The 10,001-nt window shown below is 41.9% G+C and overlaps 1 protein-coding gene across 1 annotated transcript in view; it reads right to left on the bottom strand.

The window, feature by feature from the left end:
- Positions 1-43: 43 nt before the first annotated feature.
- The window catches only part of pik3c2g (phosphatidylinositol-4-phosphate 3-kinase catalytic subunit type 2 gamma), a 24,036-nt gene continuing 14,078 nt past the window's right edge, over positions 44-10,001 (bottom strand). Inside the window, exons 19-33 of the mRNA XM_050073371.1 lie at positions 9,765-9,945; positions 9,532-9,639; positions 9,339-9,431; positions 8,512-8,641; positions 8,237-8,373; positions 7,953-8,122; positions 7,663-7,819; positions 7,443-7,552; positions 7,146-7,314; positions 4,778-4,896; positions 4,559-4,655; positions 4,400-4,463; positions 4,157-4,236; positions 3,888-4,013; positions 44-1,584 (exon numbers count right to left, since the gene is read on the bottom strand). Coding sequence (XP_049929328.1) covers positions 1,432-1,584; positions 3,888-4,013; positions 4,157-4,236; positions 4,400-4,463; positions 4,559-4,655; positions 4,778-4,896; positions 7,146-7,314; positions 7,443-7,552; positions 7,663-7,819; positions 7,953-8,122; positions 8,237-8,373; positions 8,512-8,641; positions 9,339-9,431; positions 9,532-9,639; positions 9,765-9,945 — 1,894 coding nt within the window. The 3' untranslated portion in view covers positions 44-1,431. The remainder of the gene's footprint in view (positions 1,585-3,887; positions 4,014-4,156; positions 4,237-4,399; positions 4,464-4,558; positions 4,656-4,777; positions 4,897-7,145; positions 7,315-7,442; positions 7,553-7,662; positions 7,820-7,952; positions 8,123-8,236; positions 8,374-8,511; positions 8,642-9,338; positions 9,432-9,531; positions 9,640-9,764; positions 9,946-10,001) is intronic.

The following is a 10,001-nucleotide window of genomic DNA, read 5'->3' as shown; positions in this document are numbered from 1 at the left end:
CAACAACAACAAAAATATATAAATAAATCAAAAGCACCATTTCCTCAGATATAAATACCAGTTTTATTGTCAGAAAATAGACGTGGCTTTTCTCTACTGCCTGCACTGTGTGCTGCAGAGGAAAAAGACCAGAAGGTTCCACCAGCAGGGCTGAAAAGACACTCTAACGAAGAATAACTCTCTGCTGGCATCACTCAAGTGGCGGAGAAATCCCTGGAGTAGCATATTAGATTCTTATCATAGAATTAATAATTCATGCAAGTGCAATTATTGTGGTAGAGTTGATCACACATAAAAAGATCCACAAGACACAGTGTTGTTTTTGGATTAATAATCTATTCCAAAACAATACATGTTATTGTTCTATTAGGCCTGAGACTGACGACTGATGCCAGGATGTATTAATAGTCCATGAGCACTACTATGAAAGAGTAGCAGCCAGCGTTTTCTTCCAAGCTTTACCTCCCTGTGAGAGACCCAGCAGGGAATAATATAAATAGCATTCACAGAGGTATACATTATTGAACCAAATCCAGTGCGGAGACGGCTATTTCTATCCTCGTTCATCACTAAATCCTATGAATGAAGCGGAGGAGGGTACAGGTCAGCAGGCCTGTCAGAGGAGGATGGCATTAAGATAACATGAAGACCTGCCTCAGCGTAAAAACAGAGTGTGTGTGTAAGTGCTTTTTTAGGTGTATCTGTACGGGCATGTGGGTGTCCACCTTTGAGTGTTTGCGCATGCATGTGCATAACTGTGTTTGAATGTCAGTGATGGATAAAACAAAAGGACTGGGCGAGGGGGAGAGTATTAACTTAGCTCCTCAGGCAGGAGAGGCAGAGTTGTCATCCTGCTCACACACTCTCCTCGCCTCTCCCCCTCCTGCCGCCCGCCTCCAATTCCACTGGTCAAGGACATCCAGTTGACACAGCCCAAAGGGACAAACACACTCAGTCTGAGCAGGTATCAGACGGTCAGCTCCTAACAGCACACCATCACCTACCTCTTTAATCTGTCACATCGACAGTCTCGACCGCACACGCCTACAAGGACTGTTCTGAAGTTAAAGTACAAACGAAAGTGCAAGTATGATAATAAAAGTTTCGTTCCTTCATCCAAAAATCAAAAGTCCTTCATTTGACTGACATTTAAAAATAGACGCACACTGTAAATAATGCTTCACACAGTAAACAGTCTCCTTCCCTGAGTCCCCTGCTCAGTCTTGTAACACACCCCATCCTTTGCCAGCGTCTGTAGCTGAGGAGTGAGGTTAAGTTGCATCTGATAAATAGGTATAAATGAGAGTGCACAGCTCTTCTGCTCAGGTGAATCTGTCTCACTCACAGTCTGAGAAATCTTTGGATTAAGTCCTTCCCTCAGTGTGGTTGCACCCCCTACTGGCAGCAGGCGTACAGTGCAGGGCTCTGAGGTCAGATTGCACTGTTCCCAAGAGGAAACCACATCTCCTTGCCAAGCAGCTCCTTCTCCAGTCTAATGTTGGTCGCAGCCACAAAAGTCTTCTTGCTTTTCACCGTCACTTCCAGCACCATCCCATACAGCAGTGGGACATAACTGTACTCCAGCTGTGAATAGGAGGCAGATATCATGGTTATCAAACAGTCTGCATTCAGAACATTCAGTAATTTGAGGATACTTCTGCTGCAGTTTTGGGTTTCATCTGAGATTTCTGTCAAAGCTGTGGAACGGGGAGTTTATAGTTTTTCTTTCATTTGGTTCTGCAAAGGCTTCACTTTGCAACATGAAAAGATCGTAAGAGGCTGTTAAGTTTGTGAGAAGCTGCTGGTCAGAGTCCGCAGGGTTCAGCGCTCAGAGATCAGACTCACACAGCGCGGAGAGCAGCGCCGCAGGCAGAGCGCACATTAAACGTTCACTCTAACTTTGTGTAATGATCACTTTTACAACTCTGAGTGACAGCACTTCATCTCAAGAGGGACTGGATGTACTAAAGAAAGGAAAAAATACACAGTCTTTGAATGGAATAAAACAGCATTTATAAATGTTATCAATGTTCAAGTTATATTTGACAATTGTGGCGATCCCTCCTCTCTCCCTCCCTGCTCTGTTGCTGTTTCTCAGATTTGTTCTTTTTTTTGCCTTCAGGGGAGTTTTCAACCCAATCTCCAGAATAAATGTTGTATGTGTCTGCAAACCTCAGATACTGTATGTTACATTTGCACGCTCCACATGTTTTCACAGGCGGATATGTTAAGGCTTTTTGTTTCTTCACATTTCAATTTTCAATTTTATGTTGTGACAATGCTGTGGTTAACATGTGGTAAGATTTAAGCACAACAACCACTTTGTTAGGGTTAGGGAAAAATCCCGTTTGACTCAAAATACCCGCTTTGGTCACTACAAACACTGCTGGACATGTCCCAAACTCTTGTTAAGCTAGAATTACCGCCTTGTGGTTGAAAGCCTTCGCAATCCAGTCAAGTTGCACTTACAGTTTTCATCCATGTCTGTGAAAACATGGATGCTGCAAACATATCTTTCCCTCAGCAGCACAGAAGAACAGCAGCAGAACAGTATGATATCACGGCAGCACAGTGGTGCAATGGCTAGCATTGTAGCCTCACAGCAAGAGTTTCCTCTCACAATCCAAAGACATGCAGGTTAATTGGTGACTCTAAATTGCCGGTAGGTGTGAATGTGAGCGTGAATGGTTGTCTGTCTCTATGTGTCAGCCCTGTGATAGTCTGGTGACCTGTGCAGGGTGTACCCTGCCTCTCACCCAATGTCAGCTGGGATAGGCTCCAGCCCCCCTGTGACCCCAAACAGGATAAGCTGTTATGGAAAAAAAAATGAATGACTGAGTGTGATATCACAGTAAAGTTGACCTTTGGGACATGAATATCATCACTTTATTATTTTATCCTATTTGTGTGAAATTTTGTCATATAAGTGTAGGAGTTATGGCCCAAAACACATTTTGTGTGGTGACCTTGACCTTTGACCACCAATTTGTTATCCTTTGAGTCATCTTTGGGTCCAAGTGAACATCTGAAAAATTTGAAAAGAAATTCCCTCAAGGTGATATCACATTCACAAGAATGACAAGGTCACAGTGACCTTGACCTTGGAGCTATGATGACAAAAGTCTAATTAGTTCATTGTTGAGTCCAAGTGGACGTTTGTGAGACGAAATTCCACCAAGAAATTCCCTCAGGGCATTCTTAACATATCATGTACACAAGAATAGGACGGACGAATGGTCAACTCGTAAACATTAAACCTCCAGCTGTGGCTAACGCCGTCTTGGAGGCATAAAAACACCTGCTTTTGTTGTTCTCTGACAGTGGTATGCTGCTTTCTGCACACAATCCACCAAGCCTTCCTCCCTCTGATTATAAACACAGCTCATACACATGCAGTCTGCACTTTGTTATACATATGAATTTTACAAATGCAACATATCCATGGTTTGCAGAAATGTACAATGCCAACATTTAATTCTGGCAACTGGGCTAGAGTTTTCCCTTCTCCAAATAAAAGGTCCTAGGATAAAAGGGTGCACTGTACAGTTTGTAAATTCCTTTGAGGCAAACTGTTGATTTGTGGCTGTATAAATACAACTGACATTGCCTGTATAGACTGTACTGCATAGCAGCTGAGAAAGTATTTGATCTACAACAACCTAACTGTTTAATTTTTAATTATATTTACAGCACTAGGCATCTGTGCCATATCTTTTTTTAAACTGAATAGCATGTTTCTTCATTTAATTTAATAAATACTTAAGTTTGGAACTGTATGTGCTACGTTGCTGAATGGTACGTGGACTTCAGTAATCTAATGGGAAACCAAAGGATGCTGTGACTGTGCTAAATCATGGATAGAGCAGAAGAAAGGATGGAAGTCGTACCAGCTCATTGAAGGTGGGATTGTCATTATTGCGGACCACCTTTGTCTTCTTCTTGGAGCGCTGCTGAGGGTCCGGTCTCAGGCGTGTGACCACGTAGGCGTCAGGGTTGGAGCCATTTGCCTGCTTCTGTTGAGAAGAGATAAAGGGCCAGAAGGGACACGCTGCACGTAAGCACACACCATAAAGTATTTATAAGAGCATTTATTATGTATGCTTTTCATTTGATAAATGCTCCAAACAATTCAATAATAACAGCAAAGGAAACTCACAATGTTCTTCAAGTGTTTTACCAAGACTGAGAGCTTACAGTCAGAGTAAGAAATGTTGAGCTGGATCTGAGGACGGGTTCCTGCAACAGATCAGAGCCATCAGTGCCAGTGAATTACAGCATAACATGTCTTATACTGTAAAAGGACTATCATCAAAATCAGTCTTCACATTCCAAATATTGTCTTTAGCATGACCTTCAAATCTTTTACACACCCACTTATTATTCAAAAGCAGGAAATTACCTGTCGTCACATTTTCCTGGACTATGCTGGGGCCATCTAGGAACAAGCTGCACACATATTCATTCTGCAAGTGACAGGGCGAAGGAGGTTTGCAAGTAAGAGCCAGGTATAACAAGAGATGGCTGAGAGAAATCAACAGCAGTGACAAGAGGAACTCACTCCCTTGCACGGTCCCTCAAAAAGCTGTTTGAGGTATTTATTCAGCTGAGTCATCCTCCTGGCTGGGGTGAACGACATCTTAAACCAGCTAGGAAACCTATAAAGGGAGACGGATTTAAGACATGCGTCACATTATGTCACTATTATGGCAGAGAAAAAGGCAGCGTTTCAAAATAAAACAGCCGTGCAATGTGAGCTGGATGTGTTTTCTTTACTCACTGAGGCAGCATCGTTTCAATGAAGTATTTCTGCAGCTGTTTATGGATCAGCTCAAACTGCCCAAATGTCTTCTCGATGTTCAGAAAACCATCGTGAATGGTTACTCTCAGGTCATAGATCTGCAAATCAAACAAAACTAATTCATTAGGGTGCAGGGTGAGTGTACGAGGAGAGACTGCTGATAACCCAGGGTCCATGTTGAAGCTCTGAGGCAGCTAAAACACACACTTATAAAATCTCTTGGAAGATGGCAGCTCTGGGGAAAGCTTCCCCCCTTAATGATCTGTGAAGAATTAATTCTAGAGCTCTTATGGTCAGTCTGTCTTGAGTTAAGAACATCAGATATGTTTAAGTGAATTAAAGGAAAATACTTCACTCCCCAAATGATCATTTGCACATCAATTACTCACCCCGTGTCACCTTGAATTTGTGAAGAAAACTTTTTCTCACATGCCTCCTGTTAGCAAAGAATCCAAAAACTGAAAATTCTTGATGAATTAAAGCCATAGGCAACCATGTCAAACAGCAGCAAAAGTATATCATAACATTGGTTTACAAACTCTCACATGACTCAGAGTAAGATTCAAGTCTCATTTATCCAGTCGTATGCCCAGTACCTTCCAAACAGGAAGCACTGTCTGACAGGGAACTGAACAAATAGTGAATCTTATCAATGCTCTCTTTGAGGCCAGACCCCATTTACGAAAACTCACTCACTGAACACTGGAGCTGCTGGTCTACTGCTTCCACTTAGTTCGTGTTATTGTGTGACTTTGGTGGATCTAGAATAACCAGCAGCTCCTGTGTTTAGTGAGGTAAAATTACAGTTTTTGTTCATGGACTCTGACTTTGAGGAGAGCATCAATAAGTTTCACTTTCATTTCAGTTCCCCATCAGAAAGGGCTGTCTGTTTGGGGAGTAATGAACATACGACTGGATTAATGAGACTTACATTATACTGCATGAGTTGTGTGAGAGTTTGTAAACAGATGTTTCAGTGTAATTTTGCTGTAATTAAACGGGATCCATTTTACTTCAATTCATCAATAATTTTCTTCAAAATTCAACATACAGTAACACTGGGTCAGAAATTGGTATACAAATGATCATTTGGGGGGAGTATTCCTTTAACTCTTTAAACCTGGAGCTACATCACTTTTCTTGTGCTGCTTTCAGACACCTTTTGCAAATTGGTGCGATGTCTTTCAAAAACATGGGGAAAAGGCAATGAGTAACTTGGTAAGAAATGTACCACAAATTTAAAAAAACAATAGATAATACATTATATTAATAATTATTATTATTACATATTTAAAATTATGGTACACAATTACTGAAAATTTTAAGCTCTTTTTTTCAGGTCATTTCCTTGTTTGATTTTTATTTATTTATTTGGGGGGGGGGGTTAAAGTAATTTTCTTGTTTTTAATTTTCTCTCTTTACAAATTTAAATTGTTTTTTTTTTTTTTGGGTCATTTCTATTTTTTGTTGCTTGTTGCCTTTTGCCCATGTTTTTGAAAGAAATCAAGCAAATTTGCTCAGGTTTTAAAGAGTTAAACCCCAACAACTTCAGATCTCTAGGTGTTTCAATGAGTGCTTTCTATTATAGAAGTCAATCCTAACCAAATAACTCAACTGCTTTCTAAAAGCCTGAAGTCCAAATTAAAAAGACTGGGAAATTGTGAATTTGCGTGCTTATACCGTGTAAACAAAACAGGCACTACTTACTTAGAAGCAGTGAAAATTAAGCCTTTATTTATACTACCTTTATGTAAATCCCAGAGTGGATGATACTGGTCATTGCCACTAATTTACAAAAAAAGATTCAGATTCCTTGTATGTGCGCACATACTTGGGCATTAAAGCTGATTTTGATCTAATTCTGCCACAAGCTGACTCTAAAAAAAACGGGCAAATCTGTGTGCTTCTGTTGACTGACAAGATGCTCCGTCTCCGCCTCCAAACAGTTAAACCTGACATCAGGAAGCCTAATCTGATCAAAGCGCACTGAAATGCCAACAAACATCAGTAACACTCTTCACTCTGCCCCTGAGAGTAAGCCAAAGACTTTATAAACACAACACTGCTGCCTTGGAGGCCATAAGTGACAGCGTGCGCACACACACACACACACACACACTCAGTCAGATGAGCGCCAGGGGGTTTTTCCTCCTAGAACAGATATGTGTGAACCTGCCGTCAGCTGTGTTTCATCAGCTCCCCTGACTATTAGGATCTAACACAAAGCTCAGTGGGGCATTAGACAAAATTTCTCAGTGGCATTTCGATATAAAAAACAAAACAAAACACTGAGGCCAACGTTTTCCGTCTGAGTAACCACAGCACAAAGAGCGACATGCAGCCTCACCACATCTTTTGACCTGACGCTGTATCCCTGGATGACAGCTTCTTGGATGTTGGTGCTGGGAGCGGGGATGCCGTCCCGGGTTCGTGGATCTTGTTTCTTCCCTTGAGCCATGCTGTGTGTCAGGAAGTTGAACTTGACTGCAACACAGCCCATGCTTTCTTTGATCTTCCTACATCAGGAGGGATACAAAGTTTAAGAGTCAGATTAATACAGCAGCAGAATTAAAATATGGGATATTTAGAAGAATTTATTAAGTTAGAAAGAGACTGTGTGTCTGTGTGTCACGCATTAGATTACTTTGTGAAGTAGGAGGTGGCCTCCAGGTCTGTGTCATGAGGTCTGAGGTTGTTCTGGACATACTGCAGGTCATTAGAGTCCTTTAGTTCTGGCATTCCTGCACGTAGCATCTGGAAACAACAAACACACGAAAAATGAAAAGGTGTTTTATGTAATATTATTTTTTTCTCAGATATAGCTAGGAGGTTGCTAACGTGAATATATTCAGTAAAGGTCTTACCAGCTCCAACAAACTGAGTATCAGTGCAGAGCGCTTTCTGATAATGTTGTACGCTTCACAGCAGAGCTCCACAAAGCGATGCAACCACTGAGGCTTCTGCCCCCCGCCAGTGATGAAGTGCTGCATCTCAGATGTGAAGATGAATGGTGATCGGTCCCTATCATTGTAAAAAAGAAGATAATTCTTTTAAAAAACAATAAACTGTTAATTCACATTACATCTCTTTGCTGCTCAAACAAAAAGGTCACTCTTTCACTTTCAAAATGCTGCTTGCATATTTACTGACTTGCCTTTTAAAGCTTCCAAACTTCTGTGCGTTGCCCATGATCTTCCCAAAGTCGACATGAAACATGTGTCCACTGTGCCTCAGCATGATGTTGTCATTGTGGCGGTCACAGATCCCCAGGATGAAGGTGGCCACACACCACCCTGCACACGAGTGGATGAAGTTCAACACAGCCTGCGCGTACACAGAGGGAGAGTGTTACGTGATGCAACAAAAGCATGTAACAAAAGCAAACGTGAATGCTCAAGTTTACGGTCAAGTTATCAAAGATTTTGTAGTGGTCTTCACCCTCTCATAGTCCTCCTTAGTCCTGTTCCACATGTGGAACCACTTCTCCAGTGTGTCCTCTCGAAGGGTGCCACCCAGACCCCACTCCTGATGAATCTTCCCGAGGGTCACTGCCTCTGGAACCACTTCCACCAGGCCTGACAACCGTATAGAATATACGTGGAATAACATGACTTCACAGCCACAGAGATATAAGACGAGATAAACATAAATCCGCATTCAGAAACACACACACACACACACACACACACACACACACACACAAAAAACCTGACCCTGAGCTCTGCCCGTAGAAAGACACCGGTAGGTGATCATCCGCAAGTCCAGCCCCTCCTGGAGCCAAACGCTGTCCATCACACGGACTATCTGAAGTACCAGCATGTCCTGACGAAGGTTATCTCCTGTCTGAACCACACAATTAACTGAGTGATGAAAACTGTTTACTGAGGAGGCTGATTTTTGACTCAGCAAAACAGCTCAAACACCATGTCATGAGTATCCTCTTTGTGTTGAGCCTTTGGGCAAGCTGCTCTGTAGATGAGTTAGCCTCTAACTTCAAGTCAAACCATTCCCTCTTTATGTCTGTCACAGTATAACGCTGCTCTGATAACCCCTCGTTGGCAGCTGTATTATTAATTTTTTCTATGACAGAAAATATTACAGCTAATACAGCTACTGACACTGCTAAATTTGGTCTGTTTCCCTCTGATTATTCCTGACAGCAAGATTAGAGGCTCTGCAATGTCAAAGTCCTCTTTTTACTCTTTAGTAATGTCTTTGCAAATGCCTGCAAATTGGGCAGCAACTGGGCATTTTAGAGGGGTTGATTAATTTTTTTTTTTTCTTATATACTTTATTAATCCCCCCGAGGGGAAATGATGAAGTCCCACAAACACACACTTTCTTGTGGACAGGTGACATTAGTCAGGCTGAAACAAGCAGTTTATGACAAGTTTGTCCAGTTAAGAAAGTTTGTTGAATCCGACTTGGAAAACTCGTATGAGCAAACCTCAAAAAAGCAAGAGAAAGTTAGTATAAAAATATTAAAATATTCTTGCATAAAGCCCAGTGTGGATCAATATAGCAACATATGATTCCTAACCTTGCAGATGACGCTGATGTTCTTGGCCAGAGGGTCAGAGCAGATGAATGAGATCCCCAGAGGAGCCGCGTTCGAGTTGTAGAACTTACACGTCTGTTTGTAACATATCAAAAGAGTAAACACTCCTATCACTGTGTGCAAATTAGATTACAGTAATGATATAAAGGTGTAATGTGTTGCGTAACATTCTAACATTCACGTCCAACGCCTTTACACGAACAGCAGGATCCAGTGGGAGACAACAACTGATCCCTGCTTTGAAGAAGTCATCAATCTTCCACTTTTCTTTGTTCAAAACATTCTGCAGAGAAATGCATAAAACGGAAGAAATAAAATGGTTGACTTGCACAGTTAGTAATAACAATGCAGGATTAGGAGCCTGTGGGTGGGTTATTGAACAAATAGATAAGAGATGTGTTTACAGACCTTACGTCGAGCCTTATCGGCAGTGCGAACCTTCTCAGCCACCTGTACAAGCAGAGACACCAGGCGGGTTTCATGATCCAGCTCTTGCCTCAGTGCCCGGCCGCAGCAGTGCCGCAGGGCAGCCTGAACCTTACTGAACCAACTCTGGTAGTGGGGGTCAGTGTGGGCATCCTCCAGCAGCCTGCCAGCATTTAAATGATAAAGATTTACTGTACATACTGCGAAGAAAAACAATGA

This window comes from Epinephelus moara, chromosome 20 (assembly GCF_006386435.1).
Source record: "Epinephelus moara isolate mb chromosome 20, YSFRI_EMoa_1.0, whole genome shotgun sequence".
In the NCBI taxonomy this organism is placed as follows: Eukaryota; Metazoa; Chordata; class Actinopteri; order Perciformes; family Serranidae; genus Epinephelus; species Epinephelus moara.
This window is presented reverse-complemented; position numbering and strand designations above follow the sequence as displayed.